The following is a 21,449-nucleotide window of genomic DNA, read 5'->3' on the forward strand; positions in this document are numbered from 1 at the left end:
GAAGAACGCATTCGTTTTAATCAATCTTATTAAGCCCGTATCTATTTATTGCTTCCATCTTTCATATAGTTAGGTGGATTAAGGACCCTCCGGAAAGCCCCATTTGCCAACTAAGTTTTAATTTAATTAACAACAAGTGCCCCAAGTTGTGCCACAATGCACCAATTTTGACCTATCTGAAGTGGTCCTGGTTGAAATAAAAACAGCTTAATTTATAGAGAAGCCAATTATATGATCTTAGTTAAGAACATGTTTGTTGACCATTAAGATTATATAATAAAGGTTAATGAGATACAAGAATACATTTTAAAACATCCTAATATTTCATAAAACAATAAAAATATCGTATAAATACTATACTAGCTCCTCGACTCGCTTATGTATACAATAATATTTTTTATTTTTCTCTTGTCTTTATTTATGAAGAGTATTTGTTAGGTATGGGCTTTAAAATAAATAAATATTTACATTTAAACAAAATAAAAATAAAAATAGAATGAAGTAGTTGTGATTACACTTTTATTTATTAAATGATAATAATTTTTGAATTTATTTAAAATGTAATTGGCCTTGAATGAATATATACCCATCCGATAAGCTCGAGCCAACCATATGTTTGTTCGTAGCTCTTTATGTTGCTCATAACTGCAGTGATAATTGTGGGGACCAAAAATTATTGAGATGGCCACGTGTCACAATCCAAGGAATACTCTGATTCACCCTTTGATTTGATCCCTCATAATGGGCCTCAAGCTTATTATGGGCTCCAAGAAGGGCCAAGTAAGTGAGTCAAGATCTGTAATGGACTCAAAACTGTCCAAAATAGGAAGCCCGGGTTTACCCAAAACTGGTCCATGAACAACACAAATTTATTGATTTCAGTATCGAAGGGTTTTTGGTCAACACTACACCGGTGCCCTTACACTCGAGATTTGTTTCTCTTCGTATGTTACAATCGTAATTTTGTTGTTTCTCTTTATATGTTACATTCATAATTTTGTTAGCTTTGCACTGAATGCCCAACTACGTAAAGAATGGTGGAATTTTTGTATGATTATGGAGGCTTTAGCATAAAGATGGTCTTTTGAACTAAGGGCCGGATTGTATTCCCATAATATTGCCCAATCTTTGGCAAATATGGAAAAAAGAAGAGCACTCTTTTGCTCCTCTGTATTTTAAACAATTTACTTCTGCAGTCCACTAATCCTTCATCAACTTTTTTGTTTCTCCACTCTCCATGCTTTTTCATAAAGTTTATACATTAAAAAACTCACTACTTATTTATTTATCAATCTCATACTCATTAGTTCAACTTTCTTCATACGCTTAATATAAAGTATGTGTAGGTTATATACATCATGCATGCCATCATGTCTAACCTAATTAAAAAAAATATTAATTTGCAAATAAGTGGTCTTAAGTTCGAATTTCGATGACACATTAGTAATTGTAGAAACCCCACTCCCCCAATATCTTTGTATACAAAGAAAAATACACCACACATGTACACAAACATTCTCAATTGGAGACTCTAACAAGAAAGAACTCTCCCCTCTCCCTGAAAAACTTGCTTGTAACAAGGATAATAATGTTTTATTATCCCCAACCAATAACACAATGACATTGAAAAAGCTATCTCTCATGTCATTGCATTATTGGCTGAAAATAACAAAAAATGTTATCTGATCGCATGAAAGTCTTTCTTAACCTGTTCATCAAAAAACAAAAAAGTCTTTCTCCCACTCTCCAATGGACATTTATAATGTGGCCCATTGGACCTTTGTTTCTGATAGACATACATGTCCAAAGGACAAAAGCAGCCAAGATTTATAATTATTTTTATTTAATTTTTATTTTTAGGAAGCCAAGATTTCTGTATGGACCTGTTTTCTTGGTCTATGTTATAGAATTTTCAAAAATGCCATATAAACAGTCAAATTTTTAGCATGTAAAGTGTGACATATCATACATGTGACAAAATAGTGGCCTTGCTTCAATGCCGAAGTAGCGAGAACAACTCAGTTCTCAAGAGTCAAGGTCATTTGTCAAGTACAGGCAAAACCAGCAAGTTTGTTGTTAAGGAAGACAGAGCTCAAAAAACAGAGCAAACCCTCTTTTATTTTCAATTTTATTTTTGCGTCAATTACACTTCAAGTTCTTTGCTTTTGACTGTGCTGACCTTTACTTTTCATCCCCTAATCCTTCTTTGGGCTGGAGAAAAAAACAAAACCCATTTGCAAATCACACCCCCTTACTAAATTAATTTATCTTCAAAACCAAATTACACCGCTAGTTATATGAAAAGTCACTGACATGATGAGAAATGGGTTTTTGCAGAAAAGCTTCTTGCTTTCTTCATTTTCGCTGAATGCATAGATCTGTCCTCTTGTTAAACCATCATTTTTGGCGATAAAACCAGCTTTTGACTAACTGGGTTGCCTAATTTTCTTCAAATATTCTTACTCATCAACGAAAGAATAGATTTTGGTAGGCAATTTGGGGAGCAACTAATAAGTCTGTGTCAGGAAGCTTCTTTCTTGGTTTCTTTCAGTCTCTTCACAAGTTCATGGATCTATGATTTTGCTTGCTGAGAAATGAAACTTCTTTTGTGAGGTGAGTTTCAACTTTGATTACAAGTTGAGCAAAAATCAGAGCTTTGTGAAAGCTGCAGCTAGGTGGGTGTTGTTTGGTAGAAGCAGGCAGAGATGATTCAGCTGTTGTTCTTAGTTCTTTTTGCTGAGGGTGTTGTGGCATTTCTTCTATTGGTAAAGATTGGGCCATTGAGGGAGCTTGTGATAAAGAGCCTGGATCAGCTCAAAATGGGTAAGGGTCCAGCTACTGTGAAAACCATTGCTTGCACCATGTCTGTGATTCTCCTGTCAAGCTTTATTAGCATTGTTAAGATCCAGAACAAAGGTGTAAAGCTTGGAACTATGTCACCTATGGATCAGGTTCTGTGGAGAACCCACTTGCTTGAGGCTTCATTAATGGGTATATTCCTTCTCATTTTTTCTTAGTTGCTTTGAGTGCTTGCTTACTATTCAGTTTGTGAACTTCAACAGTTGGATTCTTATTTAGGGTTTCTTTTTTTATTTGGGAAAAGAGTAGGCCAGCAAGAAATGAGTTTTGTTTCCTGTAAACAAGATTTTAAGGTCTTAAGGCTATCACCCTAAGGATTGTTAGAAGGATTCACCCTAAGGCTTTATGATTTTACCATTCAATGGTTCTGCATGTATTGAAAGAATCTTTTGGCTGCGTGTTTAATATTTATTGTGTGTGGCTTCTTTAGAGTGTGTGTTCAAATATGGACATGAAAAACTGGTTCTTTGAATCAGTAGAATCTGATTAAAAGGTATAGAAGTTGGCCTAGAAATCAGTGTTTTTAAGAACTGTTTCTTTCCCTTCTCTTTTTTATGGTTAAATGATGCAATCCCAGCTTACTGGTTGAACAATCAGTGTATTATATATTTCCATGTAAAGTTTGGCAATAGTAAACTTGGTCTACAAACTCTTCATTCCTTCTGATTGCTGCTAGTGGCCAGCCTCTCTGGTTTTGTGCATTTAGCAATTACAGTATCACTTATTGGGTTCCGGAAGAAGTTGCATTTAGTTTACTGAAAAAGGGAATACTTAAGTTGATTTTATGGTCTTCTCGAGCAAGTCACAGAAGTGCTTCATGTATGGTGTCGGCTCTGTGATTGATCTCTGACCAGTTGAGAGTAGCTAGACTGACAGCTAACTATATATGCTTTACATTTATATCTAACAACTTTTGTTTCTATCCAGTGAATGATCCTTCTTATCCCTGATACACTTGATCTCACTTACAGGTTTTACCCTGTTTCTTGGCTTCATAATCGATCGGATGCACCATTATTTAAGTAAACTTATTGGACTGAGGAGTAACGTGGGAGCTTCAAAAGAAGAAGTCGACAGACTTCAGAAAGAGACGATGCACCTTAAAGAAAAGGAAGATAAATCTTCCCAAGAAATCAAGCAGCTGCAAGAAAAAATTTCAACTCTGTCAGAGGATTTGAAGAAGCTGAAATTGGAGTGCAAGGAGAAAGATAAAAACATTGAAACTGCTGAAGCCCATGTTGCTGCCCTCCAGAAACAGGCTGCAGATCTACTTCTTGAATACGACCGTTTGTTAGAAGACAACCAGAATCTTCAGACTCAGTCTCTAGGTTACAGGAGCTGAGGAAATTTTGAAAGACAGCCGCAGTTCAAACTTCGAGAATTATTTTGCTTACTGGTGATGTTCTTGTCTAACATCTCATGCCAGAAATGGACATTATTTGGTCCTTCATGAGGGAAAGATGGCAGAGTATCAAATTTTCCCAGTTTTGTTGAAAATTTTGTAATCGCATGAAATTAGAATTTTCACTTTGTCCATCTTTGCTTTATTCCAAGGTTGATATAAACTTTCTTTACCTTCGGTTTTCAAGATTCCCTTTCTGATTAATATGCAAATTGAGTGGAACTGGGCATTTTTCTAAATTTGACAGATCTTGCATTCTAGAAGTATTTGGTGTATTTGGTCCAATAGACTTGATTGATGATACTGCTTGATGGTTAATCTGATCATGTCAAATGGGTTTTATAGTAAAGGGAATATGAATTTGATAAATTATCTTTGCTCTGAGGAATGTTCCTCTTCAAAATTGTGCAACATAAATTCAGTCCTTGGGATATATCCCACAGATCTCATGTCTTGATCCAACTTATTCAAAAGCAGCATAATATCTTCATGATGTGGGTGGGTCTTATCTTCCATAAGAAAAGCATGGAGCTCTCCATTTACTTCCACAACACTATAGCCAGGCACTTTCTTGGTTCCTGTATGTTTCATCATCTTCTTCATACCAGCTACATCATCCCATTTCCTTGCCATGGCATAAAAGTTTGAGACCAAAACATAAATTCCCAAGTCATCCGGTTTCAACTCGAGGACCTTCTTTGCTGCGACCTCTCCAATGGACAACTTCCTATGGTTGTGGCAACCTGCTAGGAGGGCAACCCAAACAGTAATGCCAGGTTCAGTATTCATAGAATCTATTAGCTCATAAGCTTCTTCGACTCGTCCGGCACGAGCCAATAGGTCAACCATACAGGCAAAATGTTTCTCCCCGGGAGGGATCTTGTACTTATTAACCATGATATCAAACCAATGCCGGCCTTCTCCAACGAGACCCGAGTGACTGAAGGCTGAAAGAAGAGAAGCAAAAGTAGCATGATCAGGTTTTATGTTCGTCTCCGTCATCTGGAGGAAGAGTACTAGAGCTTCCTCTCCATGCCCATGAATCCCATAGCTTGCAATCATGGCATTCCAAGAGATCAAGTCTCTGGAAACAATCTGATCGAATAGAGCACGAGCATAAGAAAGGGATCCACATTTAGAATACATGTCAATGAGTGCAGTACCCAAAACCTCATCAAAATCAAGCATTTTCAAAATATATGCATGTGTGGATTTACCCAATTTCAAAAATCCAACTTGTGAACATGCTAGAAGTGCGCTCACAAGAGACACTGAGTCGGGTTCAAATCCGCTGCCCTGCATCTCTACCAACATTTCAAGTGCATGCCCTGCAAAACCATTTTGAGCAAAGCCAGAAATCAAAGCACCCCAAGAAATGGCATTCTTGTAAGGCATCTTATTGAACACACAAGAAGCTAGCTCCAAATGTCCACTCTTAGCATACATATGCACAAGGCTGGTTTGAACCATAACATCCATAGGAAGACCGGTCCGAATCATAAACCCGTGAACAGAGAGACCCAACCTCAAGTCCCCAAGACTTGCACAAGCCTGCACTAACCCCATCAGCACAACCCCATCAAATTCCATTCCCTCATTTTGCATTCTCTTATACATATCAACTGCTTCCATTGGCCTTCCACTCTGCACAAACCCTGTTACCATTGTTGTCCAACAAACAAGGTCCCTTCTAGGCATCTTATTGAAAACCACCACTGCTTCATCCATCTTCCCACACTTGGCGTACAAATTCAAAACAGATGAACCCACAAACACATCATATTCGTATCCGCAATTTACTGCTTTAGACCATATTTCTTCACCAGTTTTCAAGTCCAATGTGCTTGCACATGCCTTGAGGGCAACAGTGAAAGTCGAGCTATCAGGTCTAACTCTATCTAATATCATCTGATGATATAAACTTACGACTTCAGATGGGCAATATTGACGAGAATATGCGATTATCATGGCATTCCATGCATGTATGCCTCTTTGAGACAATTTATCGAACACCTTACGGGCTGACACAATATCGCCAATTCGTGCATACGTTGCTATAAGTCGGGCATTGGAGTTTCCATAAGTAATGGTACCCGTCAATATCATAAGAGCATGAATTTTAGCTGTGGATGCTTTATCTTTGCAGGATAAGAGGAGAGATCTCAGGCGGCTTGGGCATGGAAGCAACTGCATCTATGCATGGGAAGCCCAAAGCTACGACTCTGTAACCTACAAAGGTTTCTGTTTATAGCCGTTGCAAAAGGAGGGAAAATAAAGACTTTGTTTATATAATTATTTCCAAATACATTTTTCCCAGTTCTTTGTGATGTAAGATGTCAAAATGAGTATTATGATAATTATACTCCGACACTCACCCATCTTCAATATTCTTTTGTTTTTAATTTTTATAAAATACCAACATAAGTGAAGTTCATTCATGAATTTATTATTAGGTTTCAATTTGGAAATCTGTATAAAATGTCACACTTTGAATCGAACAAAATATTAATTTTGTCTAGTGATATTTCTTGTCATTGAAACATGCCTTATTTATGGGCTTACATGTGAAAAGCCCAATTCGAAACTCTGTTAATCAATGTCAAGAAAAATCTTAACTCTTAATTATAGTATTTTCCAAAAAAAGAAAAAAAGATTATAGTATTTTAGAGCTAAGGTTCATGAACATATATTGAATTTGTATTAGTTATTTTTTCCTTCTTTCTTTTGTATCAATTGGGGCATGAAGATTTGAATTTCGTGACCTCTACCAATATTGGAAAGAGAAATGCAACTAGATTAAGAGCTAGTTGGTGTAGATTGTATTAGTTTAGATGCTTAGATGATATTATTCTTGTTGATAATGACTTTGGGAGGGTATCCAGACCCCACAATATTGGATAAGAACGTCATACAACTTTATTAAAACACCATACCAATCTTTTATTAGCAGTCGTTAATTAATTCTTCCGTTCATCATAATCCATGGTTAAAAAATTAAGCAGGAAAAATAAAAGAATAAGAGAATAAAGTCTGAGGGCTGAGAAAAGACTAGACCAATTAGGTTCTGTTAGTGGAACGAACCAACTTGGAAAATTATATTGGATTCTTTTGGCCAGTGATGCTGATGTCTTCCTTTGTTTTAGAGACTTGATTACCAAGGTGAGCATAAAGTTGGCAGTGCCTTATTTTCTCCCCACAAGTTGACTTGTGTTCTATTTAACAAAGCTACTGATATTCCTTGTTCAAAACTTAGCTGCTGCAGCAAGACATGGATGATCAATCAGACGGCAGACAAGGCAACGGCAGAAATCTGAAGCTACCGGTGCCGGGAAAGCGCAACATACTCATCACAAGCGCCTTGCCATACGTCAACAACATCCCTCACCTTGGCACCATCATAGGCTGTAATTCACTCCTGCTCTCCGTCTCTCTCTTTGCCTGTTGTTTTGATTTTCATTTGTATTTGTCAAATGTTATGCAGTTTATGATTCTATGTCATACATATATGCGGTGCAGGTGTTCTGAGTGCTGATGTTTTCGCTAGATATTGTCGTCTTCGTGGATACAATGTGGTATACATATGTGGGACTGATGAGTATGGGACTGCAACAGAGACAAAGGCTAGGGAGGAAAATTGCACTCCACAGCAAATTTGTGACAAGTACGGCGATGCCTTTTGTTTCTAGTTTTGCCTTGACCTGTTGAAAATTATGCCTCCTGGGTTATGACTTATGAATGAACTTTTGATTTGTGGCTCTTGCTTTTGTAGATATTATGCAATTCATAAAGAGGTCTATGATTGGTTCGATATATGTTTCGATGAATTTGGACGCACCTCCACTCCCCAACAGACTGAAGTTTGCCAATCTATTTTCAAGAAACTGATGGAGAATGGATGGCTTACAGAAAACACAATGCAGCAGGTACATATTTATGTGCTGATGTTCATCTAATGTGTAACTCTTATGCTGCGTTTTTATTTGCAGAAGAAAGAAACTCACTTTACTGCTAACCTAATGGATGTGTCATTTTCTCTTTCAATGGTTTCGAATTTTGACAACAATCCAGCTCTTTTGTGAAACATGCAATCGTTTCTTGGCTGATCGGCTAGTCGAAGGCAGTTGTCCAATGCTAGATTGCAATTATGACTCTGCACGAGGGGACCAATGCGATAAGTGCGGAAAGCTGTTGAATCCAACTGAGCTTAAGGATCCTAGATGTAAAGTATGTTTGGCCTACTCGAATTTCATACTTTCTGCCAATGAATCTTGTTGGGATTTAGTTAAAACCTGTTATATGTACCTGCTTCTTCTAAACATTCCGTGGTTTTATATATACTTGAGAGTTGCAATCAACAGGTATGTCAGGCAAGACCATGTATACGTGACACAGACCACTTATTTCTAGAGCTCCCACTGTTGAAGGGTAAATTGGAAGAATATATCAGTGACATGTCTGTTGCAGGATCTTGGAGCCAGAATGCTATTCAAACTACATATGCATGGCTTAAAGAAGGACTTAAATCCCGATGCATTACGAGGGACCTTAAGTGGGGGGTTCCTGTTCCACATGAAAAATTTAAGGACAAGGTTAGCACTTGATTTATGTAACTGTTGAAGAGTTTCCCTTTGTTGATGTATATTTGGTAATTGGCAGGTTCCTTTGGTTTGTTAGATTTCATTTTACACGTGCAGATTGATAACTTTATTTTGCCAATTTTATGATGCTTAGGTTTTTTATGTATGGTTTGACGCGCCCATCGGTTATATCTCCATCACTTCATGCTACACGCCTGATTGGGAGAAGTGGTGGAAGAACCCTGAAGATGTTGAGCTGTACCAGTTCATGGGCAAGGATAATGTCCCATTCCACACTGTAAAAATGTTCTCATCTCATGTATTCTGGAGTTCAGACTTCTATATCTGCCTGAAGTTTGTATGTGGTTTCCAAAATACTTATCTTCTGTAGAATTTGATTCTAGGTTATGTTCCCATCTACACTTATTGGAACCGGAGAAAAGTGGACTTTAATGAAGAGCATTAGTGTTACAGAATATTTAATGTATGAAGCAGGTATGCACGGGCGAGAATACGCAATGATCTTCGTTCAAGTTTGACATCTTGAAGTTTAAAATCATAATTTATTTATACTTTTCATTTTCTAACATTGATGGATGATGCAGGGAAGTTTTCCAAGAGCAAGGGTACAGGAATTTTTGGAAATGATGTGCAAGATACAAACATTCCAGTAGAAGTGTGGCGATATTACTTGCTAACTAACAGGCCAGAGGTAATCTGTTTTTCTGCAGCCAGGTGCTAGTGATTTCCAGTTCTTGCATTGTATTTGGATATTTGAAAATTCTAACGGTTGTTACTGATTTATGTATTTATTTAATCATGTCATGATTAGGTCTCAGACACATTGTTTACATGGACGGACTTGCAAGCAAAACTAAATACTGAGCTGCTGAATAACTTGGGAAATTTCATTAACCGAGTGTTGAGCTTCATCGCAAAACCTCAGGGTTGGTTAATTAGCTGGCTGCAGACATGAAATTGAGAGAAAATTTGCTGAGTTAGTGCTTCACACAGAACTTATTGCTTGACTTAAGTCATGCTTCTATGAATTTTTTTTTTGCAGGACTAGGATATGGATCTATTATTCCTGATGCTTCTGGTGGTGAATCACATTCCTTGACAAAAAGGTTTGCAGAAAGAATTGGTATATGTGTGGACCAATACATAGAAGCAATGGAGAAGGTGATTTCTTGTGCAAATGAGTCTTTCCTATATAGCTATATTCTTCTATTTTTTCCATTTTTGCACTATGATTTACGAAGAAGTTGCGTTATCTCCGATCAATTTGATATAACAGGTCAAGCTAAAGCAAGCACTGAAAATTGCAATGAGCATATCCAGTGAGGGCAATGCATATTTACAAGTAAGCTCATAAAAGCTAAAGCAAGCACTGAAAACTGTCTTCAAGTATTGTTTATCTACTAAAGACATGTTCTGATATGTATGCAGGAGAGCCAATTCTGGAAACTTTACAAGCAAGATCAAGCTGCTTGCTCTCTTGTTGTGAAAACTTCTGCTGGACTGGTTTATCTTCTTGCATGCTTGCTAGAGCCTTTCATGCCTTCATTTTCTCTCAAGGTATGACATTATGGTCTTTTGCATCCAACACAGTTTTGCCTCATTATATTTACTCTATTCTACCACCTCACCTTGATACTTTTGCTTTTCATGATACCTAAGGTGCTAAAGGAGCTCAATCTGCCGCCCGAAAATCAATTTTCGCTTCGCAATGAGAATGGAGATCTTGAGAAGGCAAAGAAACCATGGGAAATATTACCTGCGGGTCATAAGATTGGGACACCAGATCCTTTGTTTAAAGAATTGGTATGCATATACATTTCATCATGCATAATCCCCAGTATCCATTTCAATTCCTTTTTGCAAATGCAATGTAATCATTTAACTTCTTGTTTCACAGAAAGATGAAGAAGTGGAGGCCTTCAGGAAGAAGTTTTCTGGAAGTCAAGCTGAAAGGGTTGCTAAGGGAGAAGCTGAAGCAAGGAAATTAGCTGAGCAATTGGAGCAAACAAAAGTTTAATGCTTACTTTTATGATTATATTCCCTGCTGTATGGATGCTACTACACTGGTTATATAATCTGAATATAATTATTATGAGTTTTAAATACAATGTTTCTAAAACCAAGTAGCTAACTTCTGAATTAAAATCAGCTTCGCAAGACACTTGTTGGCCACGACAGTGTGCCCTAATGAATTCGCAAGGCATGTGTTTATAAAATTGCTTTGTTAAAAAAAAAAAACCTATTTTCTCGAATTGAAAATCAAAAGTATTTTGCATATAGGAAATTATACTTCGTAAGAAGAAAGTTTCAGTCATTTTGAGAGTAAGAGCAGAAAGAAGCTTTTATTGAGCAATGGAACAAACAAAAAAAAGAAACAGAAAAATAATCGCCGTCTGTGGGAATCGAACCCACGACCACACGGTTAAAAGCCGTGCGCTCTACCGGCTGAGCTAAGACGGCATTTGCGACTACAGGTCATAAAGTGTTTTATTTAAGTGCTCGACGCCCCCTAGTTTTTCTCCAATTTCAGTTTCTCTCTATTTGCTCAACTCGAGTGAGAACAGCACGAGCACGAAGTCGAGAGCTTCAGTGCCTCAACAACCATGGCGGAAATCACAGAACCTTTGCTTCCTGCAAAAGAAGCCCCAGAAACATCTAAACCGCAAGAGCCAGCATTAGATTTCGATCCCAAAACCATGCGCAAAACGAAACCAGGAGTCAAGCGTCTGATCCTAACTGTCTCAGTCCTCTTCTCCTTCGTTCTAGGTCACCTCTCGCTCGCTCTCTCTCTCTCTCTCTCTCTCTCTCTCTCTCTCTCTCTCTCTCTCTCTCTCTCTAGATATATATATATATATGTTTCTCTCTCTTATTTCTAGTTGCTTCTTTCTTACTTTGATTTTGCATATAGGTGTCCCGTTCATATACAAATCCGTGGAAATCTACCGCGCGCCATTGCCGTTTCGAGAAATCGAATCCCTCTCAGCTCAAATCGATTCCAAACCATTCCAATTCCCATGTCGTTTACAAGCAATCTTCATCGGCTTCGACTGGAAATCCTCCATTGCTACTCTAGAATCTTCCATCCTCACCCAAATGACCAAATTGACCTCCCAAACTCCCCAATGTGGCACCTGTAGCCCCAACCACACCGTCTCAGTAATCCTAAAATCGAATTCCCAGTGTCTCCAATCCCGAACCACTTCCTGTTCGCCGGAATGTGGCGCCATCCGCTCCATTGAGTTGGACGGCGACGATGAGGCCGTAGATGAGGTTCTGGAGTCTGTGCTGGGAGGTTGTTCGGGTTCCAACTCGGGTTCAGGTGGGGAGGTGTATAGTGTGGTGGTGGTGAATAGGGGCGAGGAGGTGAGAGCCGTGGTGGGCAAGTACAGGCACGCTTGGATTGTTGGTAGGGTTTCGGAGGCCGAGGCGGTGTCGTGGGCGGCAGAGATATTTGTTAAAGTGTTTGTGAATGGCGGGAAGGAGGAAGGTTTGATTCATGGAGAGTTTATGCCTGTTGGGGCAGATGGAACAGTTGTTCTTTCGTTTAATCTGCTGAATGCAGACCCACGTGATTGGGTTTATGATTGGTATGGAGCTTTTTCATAAATTCATTTTAAGCTCAGTTGTTCTGAGTATCATGGTGCTATGTTGACATGATTGATTTGTGTGAATGATTATATCTTCGTCTGAATTATGGTAAAATTTAAGTTGAATAGTCTGATAGCTTATTAGGTGACTCTCATTTTGTATATGCTTGAACACTTGTTGAAATGAAGTCCAAATAGTTATCTTCAAGTGTGTTCATCATGCATTCGTTTTATACCGCAGGGACTTTCAATCAGTAGATGAGACTCTGTTGGCCCCTATTATTGAGGCAATGAAACCCGTAGCAAACATAAGCGTGGAAAGTCAGGTAGAAGATCTTCTGTTTTCTTTTGAAAATGGTAATACCATTGAATTTGTGGTATTGTGATCTGAGTTTGTTCTTTTGGGCAGGTGTTATACCATATGCCGAAGTCCTCATTGTCTTACTGGGATGACAAGTGGGACAGTTACATCTTTAGTACCAAGGATCTACCTTTCTTTGTATGCTCCATTAGCCTTTCACTTCTCATGATATGATTGTTAACTAGAGAAAGAATTATATTACTACTTACATTTTCTTTAAATTCGTGACTGTTTGGGTACAAACTCTAGAAGACCATTAATATGCCTGTATATGTGGGTAGATGTTTGTATTGTTCTATATATATCCATATATGTGTTCATGGACAAACTTCTTAATATGGAATTACTGTTATTATTTATAATAACAATGTTGGTTAAATTTAATAGGTGAATTCAAATGAGTGGCACTTGGATACATCCATCGCAGCTGGTGGGAGGTCAAAGATGTTGCACTTTGTGATGTATATTTCTAACTCAATCCTTTTTGTTATTCAATTAATTTTCTTGATATATTTTCTGATTGTTAGGTTGTGATCATATTGAGTTGAAATTCCCTCTCAATTTGTTGTTAGATATATCCCGTCTGCTAAGGAATGCCCTCTTCTCCTACAGCTTCCAGATGGAGAGATTTCTAAGACAAATAGCTTTATATCTCCAGTTAGTTATCATGCCTTCATCATCTTTAAATTTAGTGTTCTCTGATTTTTCTTGTGGAATGTTCTGATCTGAATAAATTGATTGGCATGTTACAGATGTGGGGAGGCGTTATTGTTTGGAATCCCCAAACCTGTCGGAAGGATTCAGAAAGTAAGCGTCCTTCTAGGCATACAATTTCGCATCAGGTTAGAAGCTTTTTATAATATTGTCCAATTGTATGACTTGTCCTTCTCTTGAACATGGGGTTTTCAATTTAAAAGTGGAAGTGCATCAAAGCTTACCTACGTCTTTGTGCTTGTAAATAATGTTACTTCATTTTCTGCCATGTTGAATTGGAAGCTCAATATAGATCATTTTTACTGAAAAAACGTTTAAAGCTTACTGAAGAATAATTGAAATACCTACTGGAGGAGATGGTAGGATTAGGTCTGTTGGAGTGGTAATATGTACCTTGTAATTTCTTTTACATGGAGCCTTATTGGATATTGAAGAAATCAAAAGCATGTACATCTTAAGTTTCCTAATTCTATCCTCTGAGGCATATGAAAAAATTGTTTCTCTAGAAAAATGTTCAAAGTACACAAGGAAATGAATTTGTATGTGCCACATCACAGACTAGAAGTCCATATTCTATTATCGCAGATTGATGCGTGCACATTCTGAAACAGGATCTACAGAAGGTTTTTGAAGTTTTCATGGGGCAGTTCCGGCAACTTTTTGGTTTTAAATCTGATAACCTATATGTTGGGGCTTCAGGCACGTCCAGCCTTTTAGCTAGTGAAAGGGGCTTCACGGTATGGTAAGAACATTCTGGTTGAAGTGAAGTTAGAAACCTTGTGGTTTAAGCTATTTCTGGAATCGATTTTTAAGGGTATTCAGCAAAATGAGGGTATTCTTAGTGATCAGTCTTCTGCAGGGAATTGGATGTCTTATCGCGGATGCATACGTGTTTTAATCTTCATTCGTGTGCTACAACCCTTGGATCTCTTTCCAGATTGGTATGTCACTCGTCGTTTACTTTTGTTGAGTTTAGGCATTAATGAACCTATTTCTCTGATTAAGCCAGATTTGTATGAGAGTGACAATTTTTTCCGTGCAGGTTCAATCCTTACCGAGGATGATTATCATGGATGAGATTGGGAAGCAGGTGACAAATCAATAGCACAATATTTTTAATGTTCCATTTTACATAAGTAGCATAAAGGTTTCTCGAAAAGTTGTTATGCTGAAGAACTGTTGCATAATTGCATTTAGTTGTTTGTATATATTTAACAAATTTGTTCATATCCTGATGAATAACTGAATTGGAGATCTGTCTCTCATGGAGTCGGTATTCATTTAGCTTCAGCTGTATTAAAGTCATAACTCCTCTTTATGATCAACTTAGTTTTTTTTTTATTTTAAACTCTTGTGCTTCTAATCTGTTTCTGGATATGCTAAGAGAATAAGTAGCTAAGTTTTGTGGCCTTCTCCTTGAGCAGGTAAAGTATTCTCTGGAGGCAGCAAAGTTGGCTCAAAGTAATGCCTCACATGGTATTTATAATGCTTCAGCTGGTATGTTCGTATACGCCTTGTTGATAGTTTACTTGTGGTATTCATTTCAAGGATCTGGTGTGTATATAATCTCATATTGCAAAGAAACTCAAACAAATAGTTGTTTTATCGCCAGTGTCCTCTAGGCAAGCAAGATCTCTAGCAGAGGATGCATTTTTTCATCCATCAATCATGTCGGTCAGCTACTATTCGTTCGAGCACTGTTTTGCCGTCTATTCGGTTTGTTTCCAAGACCTGCTTATTTTGACACTAAAAATTTAATGCAATGACTGTTCTGATAAGTGGTGTTGTGATATGTTTACAGCCTTTCTTTCTGCCAGTTTCGATACATGTCCTCCTAGCAGCTGTAAGAGAATGGAGAAGGCACAAGCAAGAAAATAAGAAGTACTTAGCATGGAAGACCAAAGTTGTGTCATCTTGAGGAGATGATATCACTAAAATCGATTGAGTTTGACACAAAGCAAGGCTCCATTCCATTATTTGTGTTCGAGCGGAGAATAGATTAGATTGATTTAGAATAGTTTAGATAATCACTTGTATTAGAAGAAAAAGAAAATGCAACTAAACTGTCGGTGATATTTCTTGTGGTGTTGGGATTTAGTGACAAAGGAAGTAGGGAAAAGTCGTGATTTTTTTGATCTCATCCCATTACTGTACCAAAAAACATGCTTCTTTTGAGCACATGCTGTGGATTTAAATTCAATAGCAAACCAATTGTTAATTAGTTCCAGTTTCACATTGATGTACTGAAAAAATGCTTCTTTTGATCACATGCCCTGGAGTTGAATTCTAAATAGGAAACAATTGTTAATTAGTTCAAGTTTCCCATTAATGTTAATCGGCAGGAGTGGAAGTGGAAGTGGAACGCTGAGTGAGCTCTTGGTTCTTGCTGAGAAGCTCTTGGTTTTCGCGGAGCAGCTCCTGATTCTCCTGGACAAGCTTTTTGACCTTCTCAAACGCCTTTTCGGCGTTCCGCTTCGTCTCATTCAGCATCTCCCGGTCCTTTTTGGGTAAACCCCTGAAATTAGTGGCCTGGGGAGGGTGGGCGTTTGGAGAACAGCTTCCCCAAACCCCTCTTCATTGCTTGGAGCACCATTTTTTTGCAGTTTCTGTCTGCAAAAATAAAACCAGAATAAATCTCTCATTGCCCTTATAAAGGGCCAGGCCAGGTGAAAAATTCAAAAATTCAAAGTTGACCTTGGTTGATAAAAATGTTAAAATATAAAATATTTTATTAAATAAGGATAAAAGACTAGGAGACAAATCACCTTTTAGCATTTCAAACAAACTAGTATTAGTAGCCGTTTAAAAAACCAATAGACTTTTACTCACTTATCAGACCAAAAAATAAAAATAAAAAGTTTTTCAGGCTAACGAAAGATTTTAAGTTCATAATTTTGTTGAAGAAAACTAGTTTAATATTATTAAGTAGTATTTTAATTTTCGGTTAAATGGTGTCCAAAACATACATATTGTTAGGGTCACTTTCAGGCAAAGCCAGGTTATGTCATAATAACCTGGATACGTTTTGGTTAAAGGTCACACTGTAACAGGTTAAATAAAACTTTACTCTGCTATGATCGGACCCAAAAAATTAAAAAACTAGTTTGTCTTGGCTTTTGTTGTCTATGAGCCAAGAAAATAAGAAATAAAATGGCATGGGGTACCAAAGTTAAACGGAGCATGAGCAAAGCTTGGCTCCTTAAAATCGAGGAAGAGCTAAATAGAAATATACGCTACTAAATTGCACGTACTAAAGGCATCAGCATCATCTTCAAGTTATATATTTTGGGAGAGAATGGCGCAGTAAATCCTTAAAACTTAAATTTCCAGCAGTTAAAAGCTAACAAATTCACATGGTTTATATCATTAATGAGCACATTGAAGCCACTTACAGCAATGCATACTAGAAAGAAAAAAAAAAAAAAAAGAGGGTAAAGAAAAAAAAAGTTACACGCAGGTTGATACCAATCAAAACAAAGCCTGCTAGACTGAGTCATACTAAACACGAAGAAATAAGGTGATGAAACAACTCCAGCCTCAAACATCAGACTCTTGTTTCCAATGCCAAAAGTATCTTCTTCCTTGGGCCCTGAAAACCCCAGCAGATGAAAAAGGTTAGCTCAAAGCTACGAAAGCAAAACTCAATAAGTCAACAGAAAACCCAAAATGCTGGTATATTCACCATTATTTGCAGTATAGACAATCACCAGATAAAAGGAGACTAACAAATTCACTGAGAAATACACTATGGTGTGCCTAGAGTTCCTTTTGAATACTGATCTAGCATTATATAAGCTGCATTTAAGTAAAACAAATAGTTTGAACTGTTCGAAACTACATAACTGTAAGCTGACAGAATCAGTTTCAGGTCCAAAGAGCAAACACCATCTGCACCGTCAAACAATATCAGCCCTAATTGATGTTTGAAATTCTATGTTTTAGGACTGATGTTAGGAGAGCAAAATTTGTTCAACACTGCAGGACTTTTTATTCGATTATTGTGAGGATGGTATGGTTTTTAATAGCTAAATATTACCTAATCATTCAAATTATCTTCAGAAGACTTCTATGCCACTCGTCCAGGTTGAAACAAAGGTTGTACAACGTTTTCTGATACCCACCCAAAAACCAACACTTAAACTAGCATACTTCAAATCATAAGAGCATAGCATAGGTTAAGTAGTAATTTCTTCGAAGTAAATTAAATTTTTTTGGATTTCTTGGTTTTCGAAAACCACAATTGAGCATATGATATTCATAATTCATGTTTCAAGAATTTTATCTAGGAGTTTTGTTTAGTTTACCATTGGTATTCCTAGAGCCTTGAGGTCCTCATCAGTCATGTGCACAAGAGCTGTCATATCCACCTGCATAAACACATGGAATTGAACACTCAAAGGTAAAAAAATATTTTCTCAGAGGTAGGTGATAAAATAATTTCAAAAAAGTCTATAATCTGGCATACTTCCTCGGCCTGAAATGTGATGGAATATTTTTCAAGATCCAAGGACGTCAAAAATTCATCCACTGATGCGCCAGCCTGCACCAAAAGAGGAATGAGTCATGTAATTAAGAGGCCACTGCAGTAATGAATATGTGTGTGTCCGCGTATGGGATATTAGAAAATTCAATACTTCAAACTAGCAATAAAATGAATTGTCTTCTATTGTTACTTAAAGGTATTACAGTGTAACCATAACCATATACCACCATCAATTGATGACCCCTCTTTATGAAAGGAGATGCCGAGTGTGGGAAAGAAGTTCTATTCTTATCTTTTAATTTATTTTGGTGCCTGTTGGAACATCCCAACCTTCAGCCGACCCCTTCTGAAGTAAAACAAAGTATAAAAACTGCTTACTTCATCCTAAATTGAGACAATCTTAAAAACCAAGTCCTAATGAAACCTCCAAATTCTATGGTGTAACATCGACTCAATAATTGCTATATAAATACTAATCCCCAACCCGCCCCTCTGTGTCTCAAAACGTAGAAATTTAAAAAGAAAGCAGGGTCAACAGGTATATACAACGTTAAATGTCATAAAGCCAGCTTCTTGCTTGGCGAAACATTCTAACTATATTTTAAAGGTTATTTTATTAATTCTAGTAATCAGATATAGAGCGCAATCTCAAACACACCAAGTACGTGGGAGATTGCTAGTGTGGAATTAAAAGAAATATACACTTCATGCCTTTTGTGAAGTCTTCTTTCTAGAAGCTGGGTTGGTAACTTTTTTAGTCTCTTGTGCAGAGGCTCCAACTGCTGTACTTCTCCTGACTGGTTTGGCAGCTTCCAATTTTGTCTTTGGTGGATCAGCATTCACTGGTTGTGGAACCATGGTACCAGATAGCTTTTCCCGTAGGTCCCTTACACCTGAAAGAGATCTTGTTCCACTTTGAGATGATTGTTTGAAACTTTTCCTTTGGAGCTTCAAACGAAGGTCTCGAGCATCAACTTTGCGATCTTCACAAGATATTAACAGAGTCAACAACCAAACAAAGATGACTCAATGGAGAAAAGCAATAGCTGCAGTTTTAACTTGCATGTAAAAGTATCATAGTCCATACTTGAAACTTGAGGATCATTGTCCTCATATAGATCATGCTCCCACTTGTCATCTTGTCTTTGCCTGCGAAATGATATGCTATCAACTCAATTATTTAACTTTTTTTTTTACTGAATACCCCTAGAACAATCAACCATTAATATATGTATAGATTGTATCCCCCTGAACTTTCAGACAAGAAGTATGTCCATATGTGTTTAAAGCCTCTGGTGAAGGCCAAATTGCAACACCAAATGCAGTATTTTTGCAACTGCAATGATTTCATCAAGTTTGAAACTATTACCACAAGAGATCTCATGAAATCTTCAGAATTCCACAGCAAGGACCAGATTTATCGCCAGATTATCCAATTAACACACCCATGGTTTACAAAACCAGACACACAAATAAGTCCACTCTGTTAATAAAATTGCCACACAATTCCATCTTATCAAAGAAATCTATGACACTAATAACTAAAAGTTCATAGATTTAAAGTACTGGCAATGCATAAAAAAATAAAAACTTTGAAATTGTAATAAGAAAGATGAAGAGTCAAGTGGTAAAATAGGAAAAATGGTAAAAATGAGGAGTTAAACGGTATCTAAGTTTGCTTCGATATTCCATTTTGTAAAGAATCCCCATCTCATCAAAAGGGTATCAAAGGAGCTGAACACCAATTCAATTGTATTATGTATACATACAAAAGATGTCTTTTGATGGCATTGCTAATAATGTGAAACTTGTAGGGATTTACTTGCATTATTTTGTTGAACTTTAATGAAAGTAGTGTTGATCAACATCCAAACTTCTGCATGCATACTGATATTACCATTATTATTATCTATTAAATTTGCACCCGCAGGGCTAAATTCCTGGTTCTGTCACCTAATTTGACTATCTACGCGTACCTCCTAAATGCCTTTATATAACCCATGTAAAAACACCAACAAAAATCACTCAAACACATAATTCAAACCAGAACAAGTATAAACTCGGGTCCAAATGAAGAAAAATCCAAAAACCTCCACAAGAATTATTTCCCTCAATTTGTTCTTCAAAATGAAAAGGAGAGTGAAAAGAAATCGGACCTTTTTCCTGCTATTTGTCTACGGCGACCAGAGTTATCCCTGAAGCTGCCATTAAGACGGTCCTTTATCGACCTCTTGGTATCAGCTTCCTCTCGATCAGCATACATCTTCCTTATTGCTAATTACTAGAACCCTAATCCCAACCCTGAACACTAACTGGAACCCTAACGGGTCGGATATTGGGAAAAGAAGAACCTAACAGTCTGGAATTTGAAATTCTAGAGTGACATACAGAGAGGGAAAGGGCAAAAGAGAAAACCCTAACCCTAGTTTATTAGTGAAAGAAGAAGCACTTGGTTTCTAGAAGGAATTGAGAGAGAGAGAGAGAGAGAGAGAGAGAGAGAGAGAGGAATGAAAGATATTTGATTGAAGACAGAGAAGGCGCTTCTGCTCTAAACAATTGAGAATTCGAGAGATGCCGTCACTTGGCGTTCGGGTTTCGGGTTTCGGGAACGTTTAATTTTTCGGAGAGGGTTTCATTTCGGGCCTCCGTTTCGGCGCACGATTGGAATTTGCTTATTGGTGAATTGGTGCTCCTAAACGCACCGTGTCAACGAATACCGCCTTTTACAATTTTGTTCCCTTTTTATCTTCTTAAATTACTTTCAGAATCTTTTGTCACCAAAACGCACCGTTTTTTCTCTGACATGCATAATTTTTGTTACCATCAGAAGACAAAAATATCATGTTTTCATATCATTGATTTAATGTTAAGTGGCTTGAAAATCAATTGGTAACTTTTCACGGCGTCTAGCCTAGTTAAAAAGGTCATTGACTTGACTATCAACGGGTGCTTGAATTGGTTGATATATGTAAAGTTTCTCCTCAAATTAACTCTCCAATTATAATAACTGTTTACTTAAACATTTACAATTTAATTTCTCCACTTTTTTTTTCTTTTCAATCTTGAAAGGGAAAATGAAGACTACAATATGCTTGTTAATGGTATCAGAGCCAAGTCAAATCAAACAAAAATAAAACAAAATAAATTTTAAAAAATAAAACAAAAAGTGACCGATGTGGAATTGGTTGCACGTGTGGCTCACTAAAAAGTGGTCTCACGTGAGGAGGAGTGTTGAAGAATACACGAGTCCCACATCGAAAACTTAACAAAATAGAAAGTCTCATATAATAAATGGTTCCATTCCTAATAACATCGAGGCCTTTTGTATAAAACCTCAGACCTGCTAAACAGGTGCTTAAGTTGGGGACAATATCGATGTTGCTAGTGGTGGGCCAAGAATCCGTCTCTCTGAAATCTTAACAAATGGAAGTTATAACAAGTAAAT

The 21,449-nt window shown here is 37.3% G+C and overlaps 5 protein-coding genes and 1 non-coding gene across 7 annotated transcripts; 3 read left to right on the forward strand and 3 right to left on the reverse strand.

Moving 5' to 3' along the window:
- Window positions 2,050-4,500, forward strand: LOC18767739 (B-cell receptor-associated protein 31). Its single transcript, XM_007201322.2, has 2 exons — window positions 2,050-2,991; window positions 3,831-4,500. The coding sequence occupies exons 1-2, from the start codon at window positions 2,706-2,708 to the stop codon at window positions 4,199-4,201; spliced, it is 657 nt and encodes a 218-aa protein (XP_007201384.2). The 5' UTR covers window positions 2,050-2,705; the 3' UTR covers window positions 4,202-4,500.
- LOC18767384 (putative pentatricopeptide repeat-containing protein At3g25060, mitochondrial) lies at window positions 4,607-6,569 on the reverse strand. The gene has a single exon (XM_007199019.2). It carries the CDS (start codon window positions 6,452-6,454, stop codon window positions 4,631-4,633), a length of 1,824 nt encoding a protein of 607 aa, XP_007199081.1. The 5' UTR covers window positions 6,455-6,569; the 3' UTR covers window positions 4,607-4,630.
- Window positions 7,443-10,967, forward strand: LOC18767042 (probable methionine--tRNA ligase). 2 transcript variants are annotated; one of them, XM_020570411.1, is made up of 14 exons: window positions 7,443-7,665; window positions 7,778-7,922; window positions 8,031-8,184; window positions 8,330-8,485; window positions 8,620-8,850; window positions 8,993-9,157; window positions 9,243-9,333; window positions 9,444-9,550; window positions 9,671-9,785; window positions 9,902-10,020; window positions 10,136-10,201; window positions 10,288-10,416; window positions 10,519-10,662; window positions 10,757-10,967. In XM_020570411.1, the coding sequence occupies exons 1-14, from the start codon at window positions 7,530-7,532 to the stop codon at window positions 10,874-10,876; spliced, it is 1,878 nt and encodes a 625-aa protein (XP_020426000.1). In that variant the 5' UTR covers window positions 7,443-7,529; the 3' UTR covers window positions 10,877-10,967. The 2 variants fall into 2 exon arrangements, with proteins under 2 accessions (XP_020426000.1, XP_007201730.1); XM_007201668.2 differs by having other exon boundaries at window positions 8,993-9,136.
- On the reverse strand, window positions 11,247-11,319 carry TRNAK-UUU. Its single transcript has one exon. It is a non-coding gene; the product is annotated as a tRNA-Lys (tRNA).
- On the forward strand, window positions 11,349-15,753 carry LOC18766792 (GPI transamidase component PIG-S). Its single transcript, XM_007199697.2, has 13 exons — window positions 11,349-11,625; window positions 11,768-12,446; window positions 12,688-12,772; window positions 12,856-12,945; window positions 13,195-13,268; window positions 13,380-13,464; window positions 13,560-13,649; window positions 14,133-14,263; window positions 14,381-14,462; window positions 14,564-14,611; window positions 14,946-15,018; window positions 15,134-15,237; window positions 15,323-15,753. The coding sequence occupies exons 1-13, from the start codon at window positions 11,463-11,465 to the stop codon at window positions 15,437-15,439; spliced, it is 1,821 nt and encodes a 606-aa protein (XP_007199759.1). The 5' UTR covers window positions 11,349-11,462; the 3' UTR covers window positions 15,440-15,753.
- On the reverse strand, window positions 16,803-20,719 carry LOC18768220 (ankyrin repeat and SAM domain-containing protein 6). The gene is made up of 6 exons (XM_007200460.2): window positions 20,161-20,719; window positions 19,092-19,153; window positions 18,716-18,987; window positions 17,987-18,061; window positions 17,826-17,888; window positions 16,803-17,110 (listed from the first exon to the last, which is right to left on the reverse strand). The coding sequence occupies exons 1-6, from the start codon at window positions 20,265-20,267 to the stop codon at window positions 17,066-17,068; spliced, it is 624 nt and encodes a 207-aa protein (XP_007200522.1). The 5' UTR covers window positions 20,268-20,719; the 3' UTR covers window positions 16,803-17,065.

Source organism: Prunus persica, chromosome G8, assembly GCF_000346465.2.
Source record: "Prunus persica cultivar Lovell chromosome G8, Prunus_persica_NCBIv2, whole genome shotgun sequence".
In the NCBI taxonomy this organism is placed as follows: domain Eukaryota; kingdom Viridiplantae; phylum Streptophyta; class Magnoliopsida; order Rosales; family Rosaceae; genus Prunus; species Prunus persica.